Here is a 27,407-nt window from a genome sequence, read left to right on the forward strand (position 1 = left end):
GTGGATTTGAGAATATGTGAACAGTTGTTTACGTTAAAGTTATTCTGGGCGGGCTTCTGGATAAGAACAGACCATTGCCAGTCTGATATCCTCAGTACAGGCAGAAGAAGGCATGAACAAAATTATAAGATAATGGAATGAGAGAAATTCAGCAGAAGGTTGGAAATACTGAGTAAAAGATGAAGACATTGAGTAGAAGTCACAATAGATATTAGAAAAGACTCCGTTGAAGTTTGAAGAGCATCGGAGAATAGTTCTAGAATTCCAACTAAAGTCCAGGAGAACACAGCAGCTATCCTCTGCACTTTTTCCAAGTAAGACAGAAAAGTATTAGTGGGTACCTTCCCCTGAGTTAACTAGAAAACATCTTTGAAACAAACGCCTGCAAACAATGTCTCTTTTGGGGGAGGTTTCTCTTGTATTTTGCCACATCATCTGTTTCACAGTGTATTCCACCATCGAACACTGCAGAGTCAATTGACATGACCCTGTCTGAGGACCTCGCGTATTAGCAACAGCTCAAGGTTACCGATCTGTCCCAGCGATGATCATTTTCTACATGCAGTTTCTTGATTGTTTTAATTTTGCCCCATGTTCTTATATTCACTACTGCATCTAATCAGGATTTTGACCTGTTGTCACGAATTGTGTATTTAGTAGTCCTTTGATGTGAAAGTCTGAAGGTTCCTTTTGCTACTCATTATATGCTTCAATCTAATGACACTTCATTGTATACATAAACATATGATCTGATGACCCCGGTGATAATCCTGCCAGCCCATGTGGTATCACCATGTTGGTACACTTCACAGGGTCACTCACTGAAGAGCCTATATTACATGATGATTCAAAAAGGGGGGTGGTGATGGACAGAGTATCTGAATTAAGCAGAACACTCCTACCCAGTCAAAAGATCAGGGCTTGATCCATCACCGTTTTTTAGCTCACTGCACCATCCCAGTTCAGAACCTGGCTACATGCAAATTAGTCTGACCCTGGCCCAGTGCATCATGGGAACAGGGCAGACCAAACTACCAAGCCAATTCTTTACTGGAAAGGAAACAAGCTTCCGGGGACCGGTTTCTGGCATTACAGCCGTCTTCGGCCCGGCTTGCTTGAATCCTGATGGTGCAGTGAGCAAGGGACTCACATCTGAGCATACCCTTCCACACTTGTGGTGGCCAAAACGATTCAAAAAGGGGGGTGGTGATGGACAGAGTATCTGAATTAAGCAGAACACTCCTACCCAGTCAAAAGATCAGGGCTTGATCCATCACCGTTTTTTAGCTCACTGCACCATCCCAGTTCAGAACCTGGCTACATGCAAATTAGTCTGACCCTGGCCCAGTGCATCATGGGAACAGGGCAGACCAAACTACCAAGCCAATTCTTTACTGGAAAGGAAACAAGCTTCCGGCTGTAATGCCAGAAACCGGTCCCCGGAAGCTTGTTTCCTTCCCAGTGTAAGAATTGGCTTTTGTAGTTTGGTTTGCCCTGTTCCCATCATGCACTGGGACAGGAACAGACTAATTTGCATACAGCCAGGTTCTGAAACTGGGATGGTGCAATGAGCTAAAAAACGGTGTTGGATCTAGCCCTGATCTTTTGACTGGGTGAGAGTATTCTGCTTAATTCAGAGACTCTGTCCCTCACCACCCCTTGTTGTAAATATTTTTGTCCACCCTAAGCGTGGAAGGGTATACTCAGACATGAGTCCCTTGCTCATTGCACCATCAGGATTCAAGCAAGCCGGGCCGAAGACGGCTGTAATGCCAGAAACCGGTCCCCGGAAGCTTGTTTCCTTCCCAGTGTAAGAATTGGCTTTTGTAGTTTGGTTTGCCCTGTTCCCATCATGCACTGGGACAGGAACAGACTAATTTGCATACAGCCAGGTTCTGAAACTGGGATGGTGCAATGAGCTAAAAAACGGTGTTGGATCTAGCCCTGATCTTTTGACTGGGTGAGAGTATTCTGCTTAATTCAGAGACTCTGTCCCTCACCACCCCTTGTTGTAAATATTTTTGTCCACCCTAAGCGTGGAAGGGTATACTCAGACATGAGTCCCTTGCTCATTGCACCATCAGGATTCAAGCAAGCCGGGCCGAAGACGGCTGTAATGCCAGAAACCGGTCCCCGGAAGCTTGTTTCCTTCCCAGTGTAAGAATTGGCTTTTGTAGTTTGGTTTGCCCTGTTCCCATCATGCACTGGGACAGGAACAGACTAATTTGCATACAGCCAGGTTCTGAAACTGGGATGGTGCAATGAGCTAAAAAACGGTGTTGGATCTAGCCCTGATCTTTTGACTGGGTGAGAGTATTCTGCTTAATTCAGAGACTCTGTCCCTCACCACCCCTTGTTGTAAATATTTTTGTCCACCCTAAGCGTGGAAGGGTATACTCAGACATGAGTCCCTTGCTCATTGCACCATCAGGATTCAAGCAAGCCGGGCCGAAGACGGCTGTAATGCCAGAAACCGGTCCCCGGAAGCTTGTTTCCTTCCCAGTGTAAGAATTGGCTTTTGTAGTTTGGTTTGCCCTGTTCCCATCATGCACTGGGACAGGAACAGACTAATTTGCATACAGCCAGGTTCTGAAACTGGGATGGTGCAATGAGCTAAAAAACGGTGTTGGATCTAGCCCTGATCTTTTGACTGGGTGAGAGTATTCTGCTTAATTCAGAGACTCTGTCCCTCACCACCCCTTGTTGTAAATATTTTTGTCCACCCTAAGCGTGGAAGGGTATACTCAGACATGAGTCCCTTGCTCATTGCACCATCAGGATTCAAGCAAGCCGGGCCGAAGACGGCTGTAATGCCAGAAACCGGTCCCCGGAAGCTTGTTTCCTTCCCAGTGTAAGAATTGGCTTTTGTAGTTTGGTTTGCCCTGTTCCCATCATGCACTGGGACAGGAACAGACTAATTTGCATACAGCCAGGTTCTGAAACTGGGATGGTGCAATGAGCTAAAAAACGTTGTTGGATCTAACCCTGATCTTTTGACTGGGTGAGAGTATTCTGCTTAATTCAGAGACTCTGTCCCTCACCACCCCTTGTTGTAAATATTTTTGTCCACCCTAAGCGTGGAAGGGTATACTCAGACATGAGTCCCTTGCTCATTGCACCATCAGGATTCAAGCAAGCCGGGCCGAAGACGGCTGTAATGCCAGAAACCGGTCCCCGGAAGCTTGTTTCCTTCCCAGTGTAAGAATTGGCTTTTGTAGTTTGGTTTGCCCTGTTCCCATCATGCACTGGGACAGGAACAGACTAATTTGCATACAGCCAGGTTCTGAAACTGGGATGGTGCAATGAGCTAAAAAACGGTGTTGGATCTAGCCGTGATCTTTTGACTGGGTGAGAGTATTCTGCTTAATTCAGAGACTCTGTCCCTCACCACCCCTTGTTGTAAATATATTACATGATGAGCACATGGCGAGGTGAAAGCTCGTCTGACTGAAGGCATGGAAGGTAGCTACAGAGGACTTCTGTTTGGGGAGAGTTTGGAGTATCTATTCAAGCAGAAGGGGCATAAAACCCCAGGTCCTCCCTCACCAGGACGCACTCCCTTCAATGTTCTTCAATGTCTATGATGACCTCAGAGTCATTTTAAGGATTTTTTAGGTCCGTGGCACGACAAAGCTTGGGGCTCCCTGTTTCGAACAACTTTGCATTTCATTACTCATTTTGTGCTCTTCCGAGGCTGCATGATGCCATACAATTTTGAATTAATGTTAAGCTTTCAGAAAAATAGACCGAGAGTAGATAGAGGGATAATCACTTCGGAAGGTGGGGACTTTGGGCAATTGGCATCTTAGCTCATGCCTTAAAACGTCTCTGACCTCAAAGCCTCGTGAACACATCTAACATGGGCTTCGATTGGAATTCATAGAGCATATTATCAAGGCCATTATCGCTGCTTTATCGGCAGTTTCCTGCCAATAAAAGCGGCGATAATGTATCGCCTGTCCTTGATAATATGCCCCGTGGTTATCTGGTCGCACTGCACTGAGACAAAGTCACAAGTTCAGACCGACCTTGATGGAGCAGGCACCAGATTAGGCCAGCTGGACAAAGTACCTTAAAACCTGGTTTGCGGAGCACTGCGAGAACCTGCAGAAAGGATGCGATGCCAGGAGTACTGAGTCGTCATTGAGGATGCTGTCGACATGGGGCCTGTGATGCAAAATCCAGTACTGAGGATGCGCCGTACAGCGGCTTTTCCGAAGAGTTGCTGGCTGCTAGGTGCTGTCCTGCGTCATTGTCATAGATGCTGTCGATGAAGAGCTTTTGATGCAAAATCCTGAGCCAAGGATGAGTTGTGCTGCTGTGGTTCAGAGGAGCCTTGCTAGGTACGCAAAAGACTAGGGTCAAACTCTTTGTGAGTATGCTCAGTTAGAGGCTTTGTGGTGTACAAGTGTGGTAGGTGCCAGTTCTGCTCCCTATCACGTTAAAGATGGCTCATCCTGCTAATACCTATTATCCCTGTATCTCTGTGTGTTGGAGCAATACACAAAGGCCACTTACACCTAGTCATGTGACCAAGGATACAGGCTGCAGGCACCAAGGGCCTCATTTATGAGGCCGTGCGTCACTTTTACGCCGCCGGTGCGTCACTTTTTGTGACGCGCCAGCAGCATAAAAAATGTGCCTTGTTGCACCAAATTTACAAAGTGACGCATCTAGGTAGATGCGTCACTTTGTAAACCCCTGCGCTACATTATACCTGCGCCAGGTATAATGTATGCAGGGGGGCGTTCTGATGCAAGAAAAGGTCATAGAAGTGACGCAGTGAAAGCTATCAAATTTCACTGCACCACTTCTAGGACTCAAATGCATCAATTTCTTACGCCTGCCTCACAGCAGGCGTAAGACTGGCGCAGGCCCTTTCACATGGGGCTTGCCCCATGTGAAAGGATTCATTGCTGGAGTTGCGTCACTTTTGTGACACACTCCAGCAATGCGTCACTTTTGCACCATACAGATAAGTCAGAAATACTGACGTATCTGTAACTCCTTGCGCCATGATGCGTCATACTGTAAATATGACGCATCATTGGTGTCGCAAGGAGGGCGCAGTGAAAAGTGACGCATCGCTGTTTTCACGCAGCGATGCGTCACTTTTCATAAATGAGGCCCCAATTGTTTAGGACAAGGAAAGGCCAACTTTCTAAAAGTGGCATTTTCAGAACTGTGGCTTGAAATCCAACTTTACCATGAAAGAGGGTGTTACATTACAATTCTTTAGAAACCAAAACCGACCTTCCTATCTACTCCCAAATGAAAACTATCACTTACTTAATATAATAAGGTAACCCAATATTATCTAATGAGAGAGGCAAGACTGCAGTAGGGAAAAACAAATTTAAGAGTTTTGCACTACCAGAAAATTTGAAACTTAAAAGTACCTGTCTAACTTTTTAAATACACTGCACCCTGCACTGTGGGCTGCTTAGGGCATACCCTAGGTCTGACTTATATCTATTAAAAATGAAGTTTGAAGGTCTTGCAAAAGGTCTATTTTGCAAGGTCAAAATGGCAGTTTAAAACTGCACACACAAGCTGCATTGTCGGGCCTGAGACATGTGGGAAGGGGTACTTAAGTGGGTGGCACGATCAGTGCTGCAGGCCTTCTAGAAGCATTTCATTTATAGGCCTTGGGTACATGTAGCTTCACCTTATTAGGGACTTCCAAGTATATTAACCCTTTGCGTGCGTTCGTAGGCCAACGGCCATCACAAGCACTACCTCCGTAGTGCTGCGCACGTCCGTTGGCCGACGCGGCCCTTCCCACTGTGCTAAACTGCTGCACTACTGTGGAAATAAAATTGACAATTGTGCCCCATCATTTCCCTGTTTCTGCCTGACAGCCATTTTTCTCAGACAAACACCCATTTTGTGTGTGACATGCTCTCAGCAATTTGTCTGAAAACTGTCCTTCACATCCCCATTGAATCTTGCACAACCCCCTGCTCCTTGTGGTCGAGCCAATTCCAAGAAGCCTGTCTGTGTGCCCTCCCCCAGTTGTGCCAGAGACTCAGCCACATCCTGTCCATTGTTGGTAACTCAGCCTGTCACACCAACTGCCCTGTGACCACCCCCAACTGAAAGAGGAAGCACGAGGTTAGGCCCTGAAACCACCCCAACTAATAGAGGAAGCACAAGGTTGTACACTGTGAACACACACATTTCTGTGGTTCTGCCAATTCTGGGAACCAGCAGCAGATAGTTCCTGTTCTTAACTGTAAGACACCCTGCACCTGGCATCTTAGTTCATTGACCACCCCTTCCTGTGTTTCAGCCAATTCCCAGAACCAGCAGATAGTTCCTGTTTTAAGAAATAGTTACTGCAAGCCAGAGAGCAGATGGTCTCTGTTTTACACAAGATAGTTCCTCTTTTTGACATGAAGCACGAGCACAAACCCCAAATGAGGAAGCCTCCCCCTTCCAACTGTCAGACTATTTCACATCGCAAGTCCCCTCACGAAGCCTAAGACACGCCCCCATTTCTTCACAATCTGCTCCTCTTGCTAATTTTTGTTCCTCTATCTGCCATGACCTGTTTGTTCCTCTATGTTGCCTCATGACCAAGACTGTATAAATGTCCTGCTGTTGAAAATAAAGACACCCACTTCAAGAGAGGGACTTGAGAGATTGCTCCTGTGCCCGCTTGGCGCTGGAAGCGCTCCCCTTAACTCGAGTTATTGGTCTCCTCCTCCTTCATTTGAGCACCACGGACTCCTCGCTTTGCATTGACAAGAAATTATGATTTATTAAGCATAGAAATTCAGAAATGAGGTAATAAGTAAATTTAATTTACCACATTAATTGGCGCCCGGAACAGGGACATTCCCTTTCCCCCACGCGCCGGCGATATTGGACCCGGTACTGTCCCCTCCTGACCGTTGACGGACTTCAAAAGTGCACAACGCGGGGAATTCCCGCTAACTCCCTCGAGGCGAAGAGGGGGACCGACTGCGGCCCAGCATCCACACGAGGCGGTGAGGAAATAGCGGAACGTCCTGAACCAAAGCCCAACTTGCGAAGCAGACGAGTCCGAGGTTCTACAAATCCCACCTTGAAACTGCGCGCCGCGTTTTTCCAAAATCTTCAAGAGGCCTTCCAGTTATTTTTCGGTGAGTACTGCTGAAAAGTATAAAAACGAACCCACAGCTTTTGTGGGGGCGGTAAAGATACGCGTTTTGTTGGTTTCTCACCTATCTTTGGTGAGGGCTACTAAAACTAGTATAAAAGACGGACTCACTACCTTGTGGGCACGGTAAAGATACATGTTTTTGTGGGTTTCTCACTTATTTTGTGAGGACTACTAAACTATTATAAAAGACGGACTCACCTCTTTCGTGGGTACGGTAAAGATATTTGTTCTGTTTGTGTTTTTCTCACTTCTAAAATCTTTGAAAGTCTTGCCATCATGCCTATTTTCTCGAAAATACGTAAGATGGCAACCAAAAGGAGTATTCTTGAGAAGGAAATTCCCCTTCCTCCTCGGGATACTCCAGGACACTTCATGTATGCAAAACATGGTGTCGGTGCACTTATTTATTGTGATCTATGGGTAGAATATACTAAAGACCTAGAACACAGATATAGATGGCCTGAAAATGGTACTTTTGACATGGAATGTATTATAAAATTAGAGGAACAGTTATGGAAGAAAAAGAGAGTCCGCCAGTCACAGAGTGACTCGGTAGAGTTATGGAGAAAAGAAGCCCATAGGAGGCAACAGAAGGAATTACATAAAGTTGAAAAGGGTAGGAGAATGTCAAAGCAGGCCAAGAAAGAACAGTTACAAGAAATAGGGAAAGAAGTAGTTAGTGAAAGGAATAAAAGGGAACAATCAGCCATTTCTACTGGTTTTTATCCTGTATTACCATCTGCACCTGAAAACCTTAACATTGCATCAGCACAGCCTACAGCCCCACTACCAGAGGATACTTTCACCAATTTCCTCTTAGATACTCCACCTCCATATGAGGTTCCAGTAATTCAACACCCTCTGCCTTCTCTCAATATAAGATATATGACAATGATCTCATAGCACAGCTTTTTCTAGCATTACCACACTCACATCAAAGATTAGCAAGTCTCTACATGGTACAATATCTCATCACATTCAATGACACTCATTTTAAACATGATCCAAGACTCGAAGATTTTCTGTCTGACTGCGCTGATAACATGTTCCTCCACAATAGTTCAGTTTTTCTCAACACATTTATAGATTTTAGACAGAAATACCAGAAAAAGACTGAATATAAATCTTTCAATAATACGTGTGGATCAACTAATAGACTTCCTCAAACACGCCAGTTCCCCATGAGAGAGGTCCACCCCAGAGCTGATACAAATGGAGCACTACAACGCGTCTTCATTTATGTACCCTTGACAAAACTTGAGTTACTAAGGATGAAAGAGATGGTTCCCTCCCACTCAAAGGATCCTGCTGGATTCTTTAAGGAATTAGGAGATGTATTAATGATGGGAACATATACTCTTTCTGATATCACAGCAATTCTGAAATTATTGTTGCCATCAGGTATATATGACAAACTAAGAGAAAAAGATTGGGAAGTAGCAGGTGAACACATTAGATGGACTGAACTTCAGAATGATGAAAATACTAGAGTAGCAGGTCAAGGTATAGGAGACAGACTAAAAGCACTTCCTGGCACTATTTTAAAGGTGCTACCACAGTTACTAACAGTGAAAAAGGAGGACTGCGATGCCATTTCCTCCTGCAAACAGAAACATGGTGAAGACATAGGAGATTATTACACCAGACTTGAAAAGTGTTTTGCGGTAAATAGCGGCCTTACGCCGACAAGTGAAGCTTACCCGCATCTGTTTGTTTCCAAATTAGTAGATAACGCCTTGCCAGCCATTAAGGACAGAGTACTAAAAGTAGAAAGTACCCGGCAAGCACATACACCTCCACAGGTGTTACAAATGCTACAATATCACCAGAATCGCATTAGGGATGAAGAAGAAAATGATAAGAAACGCATGAAAGACACAAAGATTAAAGCATTAGTAGCCCAAACTGCCCCCCAGCGTCAACAGACACCAAGTAGCCAGACAAATATAAAAAACACTTGTAATTATTGCAAAAAGATGGGACACTTTGTTAAAGATTGCCCTGTCTTAAAGCACAATTTGGCTACTGGTAAGACACAGCCACGCCCATATCAGCCAAAACAGAATGGTTCCCTAGACAGTTCAACACCTTCAGTTCCACTGACAACACAAATGGCCCAAATGAATATTATAGACAGCGCCTACACTGAATATTACCCAGATTTCTCATGATGTTGCCCAGAGAGAGAAGATGACAAACTGCCCCTAATCCCCATTCCAGTAGATCAGACAGGTCCATTTATAGAGGTCCGACTTCTTGGGGAGGACAGGAAATTTCTACTAGACACTGGGGCCAGTAAAACAACAATAAGCCATCAAGAGGTCCCAGAGGCTCCTCTCTCGGGTTCAAAAAGTATTTCTCTGGGTTTCTCGGGACAACCTGTGACAAACGTCACATCAAAGCCACTGCCCTTGCAGGTTGGTCCCCTCATGACAACTACAGATCTTATATTGACAAAATCATGTCCAGAAAACTTGCTTGGTATAAAAACATTGAAAGAATTAGGAGCTGTCATTGTTTGCTCACCTACAGATGTCAGACTATTTCTGCGAGATTTCAAGGGCCACTACACAAGTAGAGAATTAGATGAGCGTTTGAAAGATTTGCCACACACCCTGTGGGCCACTGATTCCACCACAGTAGGATGTATGGAAATAACACCTCACAAGGTTACACTGAAAGAGGGAGCCCAACTACCACGCATAAGGCAATACAAAATTCCACCTCAGGCTGAACAAGCATTAATGTTAATTATTCAGGACCTAATACAGTCAGGTGTGATTAAGGAAACAACTTCTAACATTTGCAATTCCCCTGTTTTACCAGTCCATAAAAAAGTGGAACCAGGAACACCACCTGTCTACAGACTAGTGGTGGATTTGAGAGAGCTAAATAAATGTGTCATTCCACAACACCCTGTGGTTCCAGACATCTCCACCCTACTCACAGCCATAGATGCGGAAGCAACGCATTTTTCAGTCATTGACTTGAAAAACGCATTCTTTAGCATACCTATTCACCCAGACAATCAATACCTTTTTGGCTTCTCCTTACAAGGACGAAGTTTCCAATTCACAAGAGCTCCTCAAGGTTTCACAGAGAGTCCAAGTGTATATAGCCAAGCATTAAAAAGACAACTAGATACTGTTCAAATGCCCACGGATACAGCCATACTACAATATGTTGATGATATCCTCATTACGGCCAGATCTGACGCAGCATGTGCTGAAGCATCACTACTAGTACTAGAATTCCTAGCTGCAAATGGCCATAAAGTTTCCCCTGGTAAGCTCCAATTTTGTTTACAGCAAGTGGCATACTAAGGGCACTTGCTGTCAAAGGAGGGTAGGCAGCTTACACAGGAACGCATCCAGCTCATACTACAAATACCACAACCAACAACACAGAAACAAGTCCAAGCCTTTGTTGGTCTCACCTCATATTGTAGACAGTGGATCCCACAATTTGCACTCATTTCCAAACCGTTAGTGCAGCTGACAACACTCGAAGCTGGCGCTACTCCACAATTACCCTGGACAGATGAACACACGCAAGCCTTTCAGTCTCTTAAAAAAGCTATGTGTCAAGCCCCAGTGCTGGCAACACCTAATTACACCAAAGATTTTACATTATTTGTAACAGAAAACTCAGGTACAGCACTATCAGTTCTGACCCAACTTCAAGCAGACAAACATAAACCATGTGGTTATTTTTCAAGCACATTAGATCCAGTAGCACAAGCATTGCCTGCATGTCTAAAATCAGTAGCAGCTACTGCACAAGCTATTAGACAAAGCGATTCTATTGTATTGGGACATCATCTGATAGTTCAGGTCCCACACGCTGTAGAACTTCTGTTAAACAGAATACAAACACAGCATCTGATAATAGCCAGACTCACCGGATATGAGATGACACTTTTTCAGCCACACATTGAGATTAGACGCTGCAACATTTTAAACCCAGCAACACTGTTGCCACTGACCTCTCCTACTGAAGAAATTCACGATTGTATTGACATAATTGATTTAGTGACCAAACCAAGACCAGATTTACAAGATACTCCCCTTGCTAAGGCAGAAATGACACTCTTTGTTGATGGTTCATGTATGAGACTCCCCACAGGAGAATTAGCAGCAGCCTATGCCATCACAAATGGTACAGACACTTTAGAAGCACACAAGATAGAGATACTGTCGGCAGAGGCAGCAGAACTCATAGCCCTAACACGAGCATGTCACTTAGCAAAAGGAAAGTCAGTTAACATCTACACTGATTCACAATATGCCTTTGGAGTTGTACACAACTTCGGTACATTGTGGAGAGAGAGAGGATTTCTCACATCACATGGGTCCAGAATACAGCATGCTACACTCATCACTGCCCTCTTAGAGGCGAGTCAGTTACCAGAGAAAATCGCAGTGCTAAAATGTAAAGCGCACACAAAAGGAACAGATGAAATATCAAAAGGAAATGATTCTGCAGACAGTGCAGCCAAGTTAGCAGCAAACACAGAATTAAGTATACCACACTGCCAATATACAATACGAGACCCCTTTTCTGACATCCAGGATGTCCAAAGTCACGCCACACCACAGGAACTGCTAGAATGGAAGGAAAAAGGAGGGGTCCTTACAGATCAAGGCTGGATGACACCTGAAAGAGCAGTATGGTTTCTACCGGATGCCATGGTACAGGTTATGGTAAACACCATACATGGACCAGCGCATCTGGGAGAAAAAGCAATGTTAGACAGCATACAGAATATATGGCACAACAAACATTTGAGAACTGCAGCCAAACAAAAAGTTAAAACGTGCATGATTTGTAATCAGTTCAACCCAGGAAAAGGCACAAAGGTGGAACAGGGAGGATTCCAACCCCCTGACCATCCATTTGAAGTTCTCCAGATGGACTATATCCAGATGTAGAGATGTAGAGGTCACAAGTATGTACTAGTTGTAGTGTGTGCTCTGACCAGATGGACAGAAGCCTATCCCGTCCCAGATTACACTGCAACGACAACTGCTAAACAATTAGTTAGAGAGTTTTTCCCGAGGTATGGGTTGCCCCGTGTCATCTACTCAGATAACGGCCAACCTTTTTCCTCTGAACTCATGAAGCAAGTGTCTCTTCTGTTAGGGTACACTTGGAAGTTTCACTGTGTAAGACATCCTCAGGCAGCAGGTCTAGTAGAAAGACACAACTAAACTTTGAAGACAAAATTGGCCAAGATATGCACTGACAAAGGCGTGGACTGGATGGTAGCCTTACCGGTTGCCCTCTTTTACATGCGTATGGTAGCCCATTCCAGAACTGGCTTATCTCCATATGAAGTGGTCTTTGGCAGACCACCAAATATGTGGAGTACGCCAAGGCCTAAAAGAATAACTGATGCTGACTGACTACCTGGCTTCCTTGATGTCTGCACTCCAATCTTGTCATTCTCAGGTTGCTGCCACCTTCCCTGACAAAACCAACCCGGAAGAACACGCCATCCGACCCGGGGATTGGGTCCTCGTGAGGAACTTCGACCGGACCAGCCCCCTCCAGCCCAGGTGGAAGAAGCCAAGACTCGTACTATTAACAACACGGACAGCAGTGAAGGTCGAGGGCAGGAAGGGCTGGCTCCACGCAAGCCACTGCCGGAAACATTTTGGACAAAAAGACACTGTTGCTGATGGCCCTGCCAATCCCACTGACATTGTGACTGAACAATCTTTATTGCCTTTGGAACTAACCCCACAACAGGATTACAAATCAAAGTTAAGGTCTGCCATTCGGACTCTGGCTAATTAAGTCCATTGGGCGTCGGTCCAGTGCTGAAGCGGTTGGAGCATGGGAATGGATTTTAACACCTTGACTATGTGGGAGAAAGAAAAAATGAACTCTAGAAAAAGACATAATGGTCCTATTATATGTTTGACAGTATTATTTTTCCTCATGGCAGTTATGACGTGTCTTGGTTGGATTCTCCACACTGTTTTTCCTCAAACACAACACACCTCTCATACACCCAACAGCACTCAGGAACACACCTATCACGACCTACCCCCTCATGAACAAGCCCATAGACTAGCCTTGCGAAACAATACCTTCATACAGATGCTACACCACACTCAGCAGGCCAGTAATAGCACCAATTGTTGGATATGTGGCCGCATCCCACCTCATCAGAAAAATGGAGGGATGCCTCTTTTTCCTTTCCCATTCTCTTATAATGGAACTTGTGAAGCCTGGTTCGCCCTAATAACAGCTGACGATACTACCCCCCCCTCCTGCCCTGACGGAAATAATTCATGCAAGAATGGGTGGCCTTGGGGGGATTTAAACAAGGTACTCAATACTGCCTGTTACCCTAATAAGGAGGGAGATCCTCAGGCGACAGGTACAGTCCTAGAAAGTGAAGAATACAAGCAAGGGAACATGACCATGTCCTACAAGATGTTAAATACCAAACCTATAAAGAATGCTGGTCCCCCTTCCATCTCGGTCTCACCAGTAAAAGGACACCTGTGCATCCAGAAAAATGGCTCTGTTCCATTAGGACACAGTGACTGTCATACCACTATAAGTTTTGAAGACAGAGGAAAGTCCTCATTCCTAGCATCTCGCCATACTTATTTCATCTGTGGCCAAACGGCCTATGTGCAGCTGCCCTTGAACTGGGGGGGAACTTGCTATATAGCATTCCTGTTACCCCCTGTCTTTGTGGCCCCATCCACTTACCACCGAGACCTCCTAGTGCCCCATGTCAGACATAAAATAACGATCGATACCTCCTTGGTTGACCAAACGGAAACCTCATGGGAACAGTATACAGATTTTAACAAAGGGTTCTTTTCTTTGTTGGCCCTGTACAGAACAGCAAGCTTATACGCAGGTTGACAAGGACCTTAGAGGCTGTTGTAAACCAGACGGCGTCTGCCCTTGGGAGCTTAACCCAGGAGCAGTCTGCCATACGATTGGTTACTCTCCAAAATCGCCTTGTCCTTGACATCATCTTGGCTGACAGAGGCGGAGCCTGTAAAAGTATAGGCTCTAGCTGCTGTATATTTATTCCTGATAATTCCCCATCTGTATACACGGCCATAACAAAATTACACAAGATAGCCGTAAGTTTACATCAAGAACCTGGCACTTGGACGTGGTCTGACTGGTTCTGGAAGATAATATCGTCCTGGGGATGGCAACTGCTGTCAGCAGCAGGTATAATATTCCTGATAATAACTGGATGCTGCCTTTGCATCCAATATGGTCCTGCCCTGTGCGGTCTATGCGCTGCAAAATGCATTCCTAAACCACTTGTCCAGCAGAGAGAAAGGGAAAGAATTATGCTACAAGAATGTATAGATGATCTCATGCAAATTGAGATATAATGTAGGTACACTCTGGGGCAAGGAGGGAATGTGGAAATAAAATTGACAATTGTGCCCCATCATTTCCCTGTTTCTGCCTGACAGCCATTTTTCTCAGACAAACACCCATTTTGTGTGTGACATACTTTCAGCAATTTGTCTGAAAACTGTCCTTCACATCCCCATTGAATCTTGCACAACCCCCTGCTCCTTGTGGTCAAGCCAATTCCAAGAAGCCTGTCTGTGTGCCCTCCCCCAGTTGTGCCAGAGACTCAGCCACATCCTGTCCATTGTTGGTAACTCAGCCTGTCACACCAACTGCCCTGTGACCACCCCCAACTGAAAGAGGAAGCACAAGGTTAGGCCCTGAAACCACCCCAACTAATAGAGGAAGCACAAGGTTGTACACTGTGAACACACACATTTCTGTGGTTCTGCCAATTCTGGGAACCAGCAGCAGATAGTTCCTGTTCTTAACTGTAAGACACCCTGCACCTGGCATCTTAGTTCATTGACCACCCCTTCCTGTGTTTCAGCCAATTCCCAGAACCAGCAGATAGTTCCTGTTTTAAGAAATAGTTACTGCAAGCCAGAGAGCAGATGGTCTCTGTTTTACACAAGATAGTTTCTCTTTTTGACATGAAGCACGAGCACAAACCCCAAATGAGGAAGCCTCCCCCTTCCAACTGTCAGACTATTTCACATCGCAAGTCCCCTCACGAAGCCTAAGACACGCCCCAATTTCTTCACAATCTGCTCCTCTTGCTAATTTTTGTTCCTCTATCTGCCATGACCTGTTTGTTCCTCTATTTTGCCTCATGACCAAGACTGTATAAAGGTCCTGCTGTTGAAAACAAAGACACCCACTTCAAGAGAGGGACTTGAGAGATTGCTCCTGTGCCCGCTTGGCGCTGGAAGCGCTCCCCTTAACTCGAGTTATTGGTCTCCTCCTCCTTCATTTGAGCACCACGGACTCCTCGCTTTGCATTGACAAGAAATTATGATTTATTAAGCATAGAAATTCAGAAATGAGGTAATAAGTAAATTTAATTTACCACACTACGGTGGAATTGCTGTTGTGGTTAACGAGTTAAATGTGCCACTGGGCGTAAGCCAATTTGACCATGTTTTAGGGAGTGAACAGGTGCACTTTAGCACTGGTTAGCAGTAGTAAAGTGCACAGTCTGAAGGCCAACAAAAACAACTTCAGCAAAAAATATAGGAGTAAGGCAAAATGTTTGGGGATGACCATTCAGAAAGGGCCAAGCCAACAGAAGCCCATTTATTTTTTTTAGATCTCACCTATCGGACAGCACAAGCAGTCTGGTTGTAAAAGACCTATTGTGGGCTTACCAAGGACATACATTAACTTTCAGCCCGCCCATTGATTACCATTGGTTGGCTTCATTGTCATTCTTATATGCTTACCTCTTATTTCATTACATTTCTTGTCCCATCTTATCCATCTTGTGTTTGTCCTTCCTCCGAAGCATAGCTTCTTTAACATCCTTTTATTTGGTAGACTTGTATTCTGCCAGCACTCACTTTTAGGGAACTACTTTTTTCCTTATTGGTTAAATACTCCACTAGAGTGTATGCATTTTCTAGCTCTGTTGCTCGTGTGTATCTGCCTCGCCAAACGACTGCTCTTGCCATCCATGCTGCTCCCGCCTTTGTGTGTTCCTTCTCTATTTTTGGTGCTGTTCTTACAAAATAACATGCCCACTAGCAGAGGCTGTCTCAGTGTGCCATTTTTTTTCTTCTTTTGGCCACTACTGCACAGCATCAGCATAAAATGTGATTTCTGGTGTACAGCAAAAACAAAGGGCACTGGCTAGCCCAATAGGTCCCAAGAGTGAGAACTATTGCCTTTGCCAATGCTTGTTTGTTAATTTGACCCTTATTTGTCGTTGGAAATTGTGCAATTTATAAAACGAAAAATGAGTTTAAAGTAGGAATATATCTCATATGTTTGAGAACATCACCCATCATTTAAATTGAAAGCCAAAAAAAGGCAATGCCTGCCAGGAAACATTACAAATACACTGGTCTTGGCAGTGACAGTACTCCTTGGTTTCTGTTTGAGATTTGCAAGTTGACTCCTCAAGCCCTACGATATGAATGGTCAATAAGTACAACTGCCAGGTCTCCAAAACCTTGTCCGATATGGTCCATTGCTTGTGGGTCTCAGGAAGACAGTATTAGTGAATATCCTTTAAAACATTGCATATTCTCTTATTTCAGTACAACAAGCACCTGTTTGTGCACATTGGACAGACAAACCCCACCTTCGCAGACCCCTACCTCGAGGCAGTGGATATCAAGCAGATCTACGACAAATTCCCTGAGAAAAAGGGAGGCTTGAAGGAGCTCTACGACAAAGGACCAGCAAACGCTTTCTTCTTGGTCAAATTCTGGGTAAGAGAAACAAGGAATCCTTGTGTTTACACCTGTGTGAAAAAGGGAAATTCAGCTGTTTGGTACAGAACTTCTACTTCAGGCTGATCCAGGCTTTTAATTATCAACATTTGTTACCATCTTGTGGCTTCTGTGGTTTTCTTCTTTAACTCTCCGTTTCCCCCTATTTTTCCATTGTCTCATTGCATACACTTATTTCTCTTGCGTTGTTGATTCTTTTTCTCTCTATGACACATACTTAATCATAATTTAATGTATCTAACATCTGCCATTGTATATCTCTTGTGCTCACTAATGTTAGAATCCCCAAACTAAGCCAACCCATCTGTTTAATGTCAAAATGATCAACTCCGTCTTCACCTCCCTCCTATTTTTGTAATGAAATTCAGGGCCAGTTGTAGGGCAAGGTCGAGTATGATAACTAACAGGGCATGGTAGACTTCTCCTTACACCTTGCCTTTGTCCCCTGTGGTGAAGGCAATGAAGAATACACCTTGTCTTACGTAGCAACCATGACTGTAATATTGCTGCCAAGTCAACAGAATACTTTATTAAAGACATGGAGGTGCATATTAGGCCTTCTTTACCTGTATTATTTTAACTGAGCAACAATAACAACTACAATACCCATGAAACCTAGAGAAAATGTCTACTATGTGTTGCCACAATGGTAGGAATCAGGTGCAGTGAAGTGAAGTAGGTCACATCCCACGATGTAACCAAATGTGATTTAAAATTGTAAAAAACACTCACAAAGTAATCCCTTTATTATTTGCTGAGTTTTTATCAAATTAAAATGAATAGGTTGTCATTCATGCATACCTTTTCAAATGCCAAATTCCTACATTTTTTTTGTTTGGACACTTTCTCTTTTTCTTTTGACAAAATGACCACTAATGATGATAAAAGTGGGCACAACTGGTGAGTACCAACCAGTTATCCCATTGGTGGTGCGCACGTGAGGGGTAATTTTGTCTTTTCACAATTTTTTTTTAATATTATCTTTCACGGTTTGTGATTATGGGGTTCACATTAGGCTAACTTGAAGAAACTACTTTGTTGGAGGACTGTCTTCTGTAAAAATTGTTTTTTAAAGAAAGGCGGATATACGTGGTGTGACTACTTTACAAATAAAAAAATAAAAAAGAGTAGTATATACAATTTAGCAAATGGCAGTAATTCGCACACGTTCAATAAAGTTTGGAACTTAATAAAAAGCGCCTTAGAAACCTGGTCTTGGTGTTTTGATGTTTGATGAGTGGAGGGTGACCAGGTTTTCTTTTCCCTCTGTTGCTCCTTTGTGAATGTATGGGGTCTTTTTTTTAGCCAAATTACTCATAATTACATGAATGGTCATAATCGACGTAAATGTTGAGTCAAATAAGTAATACAAAATTACACCAATTACTACAGCTTAATTTACATTTTGCCCAGGGCTAGTGAAGACCAAGAGTTTTGCAGCATAGGAACAGTAACTCTAATAATTGTAAATGCTATAAGAAATGTAAAAAGGTTTAGCAAAGTCCATCATAAGAATCCTGTGTTGCACGTGTGATGTGGTGCAGAAAACCATATGAGGAACGTCTTAGTCCAAGTGCTCTGGGGGAAGTTGAAGAATTGATTTCTCTGGGTCTATCAGACAAACCAAAAAACTCCATCCGCTTCTAAGGAATTAGAAAAGACTTCATTTTGTTTATAGGAAATTCCAGATTCTCTAGAAGGTTAAGGAAGTTGGTTTATTGAGACCATAATATTTCCTTGTCCTGAGCCAGAAGGTGAAAATCGTTGAGGTATTGTGCTCTAAATTGAGTAATGACTGGCCTTATGACTTTGGGGAAATACCAAAGTGCCAAAGAGAGAGCAAATGGGAGATTCCCTACTGAAGCTGTAGGAATTCCATGTATGAAGGGTGTACCATAATTGTAAGATATGCATCTTGAAAGGTTTGAGCAGACAATCTCTAGTCCTTCTCTGGCAATAAGTCCCTGAGATGAGTTATTATCTCCATTTTGAAGTGATGGTAAGCTTAAAAATAGTTGAACAACTTAAGTTGATGACAGTGTGGAACGTCTGACCTTCCATTGAACTAACAATATTGAGCTCAAAGCACCAGACAGGTCGTACAAAATTATCTCTATAGCTAGCTTTTGAAGAAGTCCTGAGAGACAACAAAAGCAATTGGTCTTTGGAAAGGACAGAGAGTGAGGTTTACAACGCTAGGTTATTATTATTTGTCTAGTTGTAACACAGCAGGTTTCCCTTTGTTTACATTTTGTCGCCTCCTGGTTTTGATTTGATCCAAGTGTTTGTTTTTGATGTGTTCATTTTGACTTTTCTGAACTGTGGTCAAATGTTGTTTGAAGTTTAAAAAAAAAAAAAATTAAAATTAATTTAATCATTTTCAGAGAAATACATTTCACAAGAAAACAGCATGATACAGTCAGACAACCAATCATATCAAAGGACAAACATCCCCTCCCACCCCCCCGAGCCCGCAATGTGTGACTTGTATAGCAATTGATTGAGTTTTCTTCTTGAAGTCCCATAAGGTAACCCATGTCCATTTCTGTTTAATCATTACTCAGATTGTTCACTGCGTGCCAGCAAGTATTCTGTCAGTGGTGCCCAGATGTCTTTGGGGCGAGATCTAATCGGCAACTCCTCCTGAAGCTGTTCCTGGCAATACGCCATGTCTTTTAACCACTGAGATGTGTGAGGGCGTCGGCGCCCATCCCGAACAGCACGCGTCTTTTGGCTAGTAGCAACGCAACTCTCACGAAGCGGCCTGCAACACCCTTCAGAACTGGCACATGTCCCAGCAGGCACACCACCGGTGGACACTCCAGTCTGCACCCTACCATTGTATCGATCAGTTGTACCGACCTACATTGCCAGGCCAGATGTAAGAAGCCTGCCTCACCCCGCCCGCATCTTCGGCAACAATCAGACTTTCTAAGCTCTATTCTGTGGAGTTTCTGTGGAGTGTGGTATGCTTGGTGTATAAATTTCAGGTGGATGATTCGAAGATTACAAGTAGGCGACAATCGACCGGTCACCATACAAATCTGTTCCCATTCGCTCAATGTGATTTCCGGATCTAACAGCTTGTTCCACCTCTCTAGGCTTTTATCCTCCGGGTATACCGTTCCCTCCTGTATCGTTCTATATAACCTGGTAAGCAGGTGTTTTCGCGAAGCAGCAACTATGATCAGTTGGAGAGCTTTCGGCACGGGCGGCTCGTCCGGGAAGCAGATATATTGGCCTCTGATAGCCCTTCGCAGTCTATAACACACAATCGCAGTCTATAACACACAAATTGGAACAATGGGGAGGGGTTCGATACATACTCTAAATCCAAACCAGTAAGTTACTGCCTTTTGGGGTACAGGTCACCCATAGTGGTGAGACCCACCTCACGGAGCAGGGATACAGGGCCTCGATCACCCGCCACCGATAGAGCAGCGTGGCCCTCGATGCTCAGAGCCAGGGCATATAAGAGCAACCGATCAGTGCGTCTACCAATTTCCTGCCAAGCGGAGACCTTGACATCAATCGTGTTAATTTCAGATCTGGGGGTGTGCCAGTGAGTATGCGTAATAATACTCTTCAGCGGTGTCGGGGCAGCGTCCCCCTCCTCCACCGCAACGTGGGGGATAAATTAATGTGGTCGGAACCAAAAATATGCGAATTGCACCTGCACACAAAGGTAATATGCATAGAGGTCTGGAGCATTGAAGCCGCCTCTTCTGAAGGGCAGAGCCAGAGTGGCCCAGCGTATCCGTGGCAGCTTCGCTCCCCACACCAGCCTGAGCAATTGCGCCTGTAATGTCTTAAAAAATTGTTTAGTCAAACGGATGGGGACATTGCAAAACAAATAAAAAAATTGAGGAAGGATCACCATTTCTATCACGGCGATGTGATCAGCCAGCGAAAGGGGCAGTCCAACCCATCAATCCACACGTTCCACCAATGCTGTGTAGGCTCTTCCATAGTTTTCACGGACTACTATGACCGGATCCCGATGAATCCAAATACCTAAGTACTTTACTGGCTCTTCCGACCACACCAGGGGGTATTCCACCTGTATTTCAGTCGTCGCAGGCGTCAGGGGGACCAACACCGACTTCTCCCAGTTAATACGCAGCCCCGAATAGAGACCAAACCGGATGTATTCACGGATGACTTGCGATAAATATGTCTGTGGCTCCCTTCTATACAGAACCATATCATCCGCGTACGCTGATATAATCACCGGCCGGTGATTAAAGCTCAGAGCCGCAGCTTTGTGTGACTGGCGGATCCTGCACATGAGAGGTTCCAAGACGATGGCAAAAAGAAAGGGGGAGAGTGGGCACCCCTGTCTAGTACCACGTTGGATCAGAAGCGGATCGGATGTAAGCCCGCCCACTCGCACCCTCGCTGTCACATCAGTATACAGAACTTGGATCCAGCGGATGAACACCTGCGGGAATCCCATCCTGTTCAAAATGAAGATCATGTATTTCCATTCGATCGAGCCAAACGCCTTGGCCGCGTCCAGCAGGACGGCCACGGCAGGCAACTCCTGCGTGATAATGTGTAACATGGCGAAGATCGTGCGAAGGTTCCAGGAGGTGGATCTATCAGGTATAAAACCCGATTGGTCCGGCACGACTAGCATGAGCATCAGGGGGTTGAGTTTGGTGCCCAGTACCTTAGCGAGTATCTTCACATCAACATTGATGAGAGAGAGAGGACGGTACGATTCGCAGCGCGTTGGTGACTTATCTTTTTTGATGAGAGTTAGGATCAATGCTTGTCGTAGGGAGGGTGGGAGGTGGCCCACCTCATGCGCTCCCGCATATACCGCCAATAGGTGTGGCACCAAGAGATCGACATAATGTTTATAAAATTCTGCTGTCAGCCCGTCAGGGTCCGGAGCTTTGCTATTCGGCAAAGCCAGGATAGCATCCCTTATATCCCCCTCATCTATTGGAAGGCTAAGGTATTGACGATGGCCATCGGAAAGCCAGGCACAGGCCGTGTCGGCCAGATAAGCCTGTAATGCAGATTCATTGATGTACCCCTGCGAAGTGTACAGAGTCTCATAAAAGGTGCGAAATTGAGCTAGGATTGCATCTCTTGCGAAGTGTTCTAGTCCCTCATCATCCACAATGTGGTCGGTTGGGGATATCCCGACCTATCTCGCAGTCGACCAGCCAGCACCTTGCCGAGCCTTCCTCCCTCCCCATACAACCTTGCCATGTGCCTCTTCGATAGGTATTTGCTCTCCTCGGCTGCCATATTATTAAACTCCTCTAGATGCTCCCTGATGTGTGTGAGCCCTTCGGAAGACGGCTCGACTTCATATTGAGCCTCTAATTCATGCACCATTCCTCCATGCAAGTCAGTTGTCTCCGCAGATCCCGCAGAATGCCCGCCGATATGCTGATGCACACTCCGCATATCATAGCCTTGAAGGCTTCCCACAAGGTGGAAGTGCTGTCTACCGTACCCGTATTAAGATCAAAATACTGTGCTATCGCTTTGTGGACGGTATCAGCGTAGAGCGGGTCGAGCAAGGAGGCCGTGCGAAAGCGCCAGGTGAATGGGTGTCTAGTAGTGAGTGGGACAGTGATTCGGAGCAGGACGGGGTTATGGTCTGACAAAGTTCTAGGTAAGACATTTACCATCTCGACCCATCCATTTGCCTCCCCGTCCAGTAGCCAATAGTCCAGGCGCGACCATGTGTTATGTGCACGGGTGATATGTGTGCCCTGCAGTGTGTCCGCATTACGTAAGCGCCATGCATCAACCAAACCCGCCTCTTCCATAAAATCACGTACACACTGTGCCACTTTGATCATGTGCACACTAGCAGTATTGGATTTGTCTAAAAGCGGGTTGAGACAGGTGTTGAGGTCCCCCAAACAGAAGCGCTGTATCAGGCCTCTCAGATCTCAAAATCCGTAACATTCTGAGGAACGCTGCAGGGTCATCCACCACTGGCCCATACACACTAGCAATCGTTACCAACACTCGTCCCAACTTGCCACGCACTAGGGCCCATCGTCCGTCATCCGCAACGCATGATTCAATGGGCTGAAAAGGGGTCCCGCGCTTAACTAGAATCATCACCCCACGTGCATAACTAGAGTAAGAGGAAGCAAGGCGGAATGTCACCCAACGCCGGGCCATTACCCCCTCCGAGTGCTTGGTCAGGTGGGTCTCTTGCAGAAGAGCAATATGTACATCATGACGGTCTAGGTGTGCCAGGACCTGTCTGCATTTGCTGGGCGTGTTCAGGCCACGGACATTCCAGGTGACACAGTTATACTTCTCACACACCATCATACATACTGGGACACCATAACAATCTGGACACGGGCCACCTATGTGTGGGTAGTAGCTCATGAGGGACGTATATTAAGGCTGTTCATAATACGAGAAGAAAACTCCAGTCATACAGTGGCTCGGCCCCCCACCCGCTCCCACCTCATCCAATCCCCCCCAATCCACCAATTCAAACCACATCGTGTCAATGTCAAACAAGAGCGACCACACAATGCAAAACGAACAAACGCTTTCCCATCCCCTCACCCACTTCAGCAACCCCAAATCACCAAAGGCCCAATGCACCCACCCCCCTCCCTCAATTTCCCACATGGCACACAACAAACTTTGCGGGTCATACCCAACAGGGGCGTGAAGTGGCCCTACCCACCCCCGGCACATGGCGGGGACGGGCCACCGGACAGTGTGGAAAAACCCAAAACTCCGTGATGAATTCTGATTCCGTACCCTGTGCTCAGTGAGGAATCGATCAATTGTCAATAGGCCCACCACATCGCACAAGTGCAGCAACTTGTTCACTACTTCTAAGGGGAGGAGCTTGAGCTGCACCCCCAACCCAATCACTCGTAAAACCCTGCCATACTAACATCTGGGTTGTAGAAGAGGGAGAAAATACTCAATCAGTAACCCCCTTGGTGCAGCAATGAACCCCCAACATTTTAGCTTATCTATATGATAATCAGTCATCCACATCCGAGGTGTGTGACGGTGATTTTCAGCGGTGTCGTAGTGATCGTGCATAGTCCATAGCCTGTTTCGGAGTTGTGAAGATTTTACCAGTAGCGTGTTCACCAATGCGCAGCCGCGCAGGGTAGAGCATGGCGTAAGGTATTTGTTCTTTGGCCAGCAGCTTCTTCACCCCTTGAAACTCTTTGTGGGCAGCTTGTACTTGAGCTGTGAAATCCGGGTAGAAGGAGAGAACATTATTCTGATAAGAGACCGTGCCCTTCTGTCTGGTGATGCGTAAAACAGTGTCCCAGTCCCTGTAATTTAACAGACGGGCAATGACAGGCCGAGGTGGAGCCCCCGGGGGAGGACGAGCCGCTAGCGATCTATGGGCCCTTTCGATCGCAAACATTGGGGACAGCTCGGTAGCGCCGCATACTTCCAGCAGCAGCTTCTCCATGTAGTCTTCTCGACGCCCCACATTTGTGGACTCCGGCAGACCGAGGACGCGGATGTTATTGCGCCTCAATCGTGCCTCAAAGTCCTCGTTCTTGGCCTGTATTACCGCTAGAAGCTTAGCCATGTCCAATGTCTTGGTCGCTACCTGCTGCAGGCCGTCCTCAGTCTCTGATATTCTCTGCTCAGCCTCCCCTATGCAGGCCGCCTGCATATCGAGTTTTGAAGTGAAGTGATCCATTCGGCCATTTAGTGCTTCTATTTTGCCGTCTATGGCCTGTAGACTGGCCTGGATGGCCGCGAGCGACTTCTCCAGCATCACAGGCCCTCGAGAGGCCTCCTCCAATCCGAGTCCGAGACGGCATTCTGTGAGGGCTTGCCACCCTTACGGAGTTCAAAGGTGAGGCGCGGCTGCGTTTTGTCTGGCTTGCCCATAGTTTGGCCAATACCCTGCGTACGCCGCCGTCAGAGGACCCAACACCGTGAAGATCGTCCTTGCCCACCAGTGCAGAAGTCTGCCTCTCAACAAGCCTCGCGCCACAGCATACAACCCCTCCGCATCACGCAGATACGCAAGCGGTCTCAACTACTCATCCATAACAGGGGTGAACCACTGGGAGCTCTCGTCACAGGCCGCTGGGCAGTTCCCACACACTTTAGCAGGGGCCCGCGCGCAGCGTCAGCGCACACCGGAGCCGCGACTACCACACATAGGTCGCGCATCAGCGCAGTCAGTGTCCAGGCAGGGTGTGTTGGGGGGAGGGGGGCACAGTCCCAGTCTGGCCCCCAGATCGCTCAGCAGCTACAACGGAGTTCGTGGTGGGGTCTCAGCACCCCTCACCTCCCCCTGGGGCCAGCAAAGTGTTCATGGAGTCCGTGCAGAGTGGGGGTCGCAGCCAGACGTGGTCAAAATCAGCGGCAGCAACCTAAAGGTCCATGCGCTGCCCGGCACGCTTTCGGCAATAGTAGGTGCAGCCTACACCAGGCCCAGAGCTCGGGACCGCGCCGGCCGCTCTCGTGATCTCGCGGCCCGGCGCACCACAGCACCTCCCCCTAGCCAGGCAGCAGCTCGCTGGGGCTTCGCAGCAGCCGGGCACTTATCTAGAGGCTCTACGGGGCCGGCGGGCACATCACCTCCATCGTTCTTAGGCGCAGGGCCAGCAGCACCACGACCGCAGCTTCTCCAGGCGCCGTCCGCTTCAAGCGCCGATGCCGGGCGCCACAGTCATTACACCACGCCCACTGTAGCCGCCGTTCGCCACTCCTGCGACTCCCAGAGCAGCAGGAATCACCAGTACAGGGTCGGGGCAAGTTCGGAAGCACTTTACCAGGTAGAGTGTTTCGATTCTAGGCAGGAGTCGTCAGGATGCTGAAGGATTTATGCCGGCCAGCACTACAGCGCTGCCATCTTGCCAGACGCCAGGCCACGCCCCCCAAATGTTGTTTGAAGTTATGCATTGTTTCTGGTGAGGTGATTTTTTCGCTCAATTATAGCTTTAGCGAATCAGGACTTATGTTCATTCACAGTTTGGTCCCTGCTAAATACACTGCTGCTATACTCTTTCTTCCCTTTTTCTAGTATAATCGTGGGCCGGCCATCTTTGATATAAGTGAAGAGCTGCACACATGCTTGTCTTATCTATTTTTCTGTGGGAGGCTGACTCATGTGGTTTCTTTGGGCATACTGCGCACCGTCCGCCTACATGTTGCTGCAGCACTCTGGTGTCTCTCTGAAACAGTGGTGCTACTTTTGGTGGACTGCCGGCCACTTTGACCAATTCCGTTATATTTTTATCTTTGCCGGAGGTATATGGTTCTTTTGGGTTTCCTGTGGAAACCTGATTTATTCAGCCTTCATCAAATTGCAGCTAATTCCTAGATTGACTCTCTAAATCACCACATGATCATGCTGAAAGAGGTCTCAATCCTTTGCAAGAACGTGCCCACGTGTGTGGTCAGGGATTTTGGCTGTCTCGAGACACGTGATACCCCTAAACTTGGTCCCCAGTCTTTCAAATTAGGTGCCCACGTGAGTAGTTGGAGAAGGGGTGCACCTTAGCTCTCCAGTTGAATGCGGTTTATTTTATTTTATTTTTGGTGCTTTACAGATTTACGCTGTCTGAGTTGATTCAGTAAGTAATACATTTCATACCCTGCAAATCACCTTTCCCCCGCACAGCTTATGATCAACTACTGTGACTGTATGTATTTTCCTATTTTTTTGGTAGAACATCGCTCACTTTTACAGTCTTGATGATAACCCATTACTGATGTTGGGTCGAAACACTGTTGATGCACATGGCAACTGGGACCTATTGGGATTCAATCACTCACTGACTTATAATTCCTTGTATACACATTGTCATCGATTGTTTAGTAACTTTGGTTCTGTTGCTTTATTGTTCTGACACACTGTAGCTAGTAGGCTTTTTTATTTATGAAAGTGTGAACACTATAAGCACGGTTTTTATAGCACTAAATATACAATATCCACAAACTCTTTGCTTATTTATCTTTTATTTATTGGTGATTTTTCATTTATTGAATACACAACTGTATTGTCTTTAGTCATTTGATACTTATTCAACCTGTTTCTCTAACAATTTAATTGATTCACCTCGTGGAATCACTGAGCTCAATTAGACAATGTGGAACCTCCAACGTGTGTGCCCTCAAGTTTAACCTCTTTTGCTAGAACCAGGGGCATATTATCAAGAACAGGCGATAAAATTATCGCCGCTTTATCAGCAGGAAACTGCCGCCAAAGCGGCGATTATGGGCTTGATAATATGCCCCTGTGAATTCCCATAGCAGCCCAGGTTAACACCAGAGCCTGGGCTGCTATGCGAATTCACAAGGACATATTATCAAGCCCATTATCGCTGCTTTATCAGCAGTTTCCTGCCGATAAAGCGGCAATCATTTTATCACCTGTTCTTGATAATATGGCCCCAGGATTTTAGAAAGAGGACCAGTTAGGTCTAAGAGCATATGTTGGCAGTTGTTCCATGCCCTGAAAACGTCTTTGT

At 45.9% G+C, this 27,407-nt stretch overlaps 1 protein-coding gene across 1 annotated transcript in view; it reads left to right on the forward strand.

Annotated features, from left to right (window-relative positions):
* The window catches only part of TEAD4 (TEA domain transcription factor 4), a 479,147-nt gene that overhangs the window by 371,211 nt on the left and 80,529 nt on the right, over positions 1-27,407 (forward strand). The window contains exon 8 of the mRNA XM_078647400.1: positions 16,750-16,923. Within this exon, the coding sequence (XP_078503526.1) occupies positions 16,750-16,923 (174 nt within the window). The remainder of the gene's footprint in view (positions 1-16,749; positions 16,924-27,407) is intronic.

This window comes from Lissotriton helveticus, chromosome 1_1, assembly GCF_964261635.1.
Source record: "Lissotriton helveticus chromosome 1_1, aLisHel1.1, whole genome shotgun sequence".
Lineage (NCBI taxonomy): Eukaryota > Metazoa > Chordata > Amphibia > Caudata > Salamandridae > Lissotriton > Lissotriton helveticus.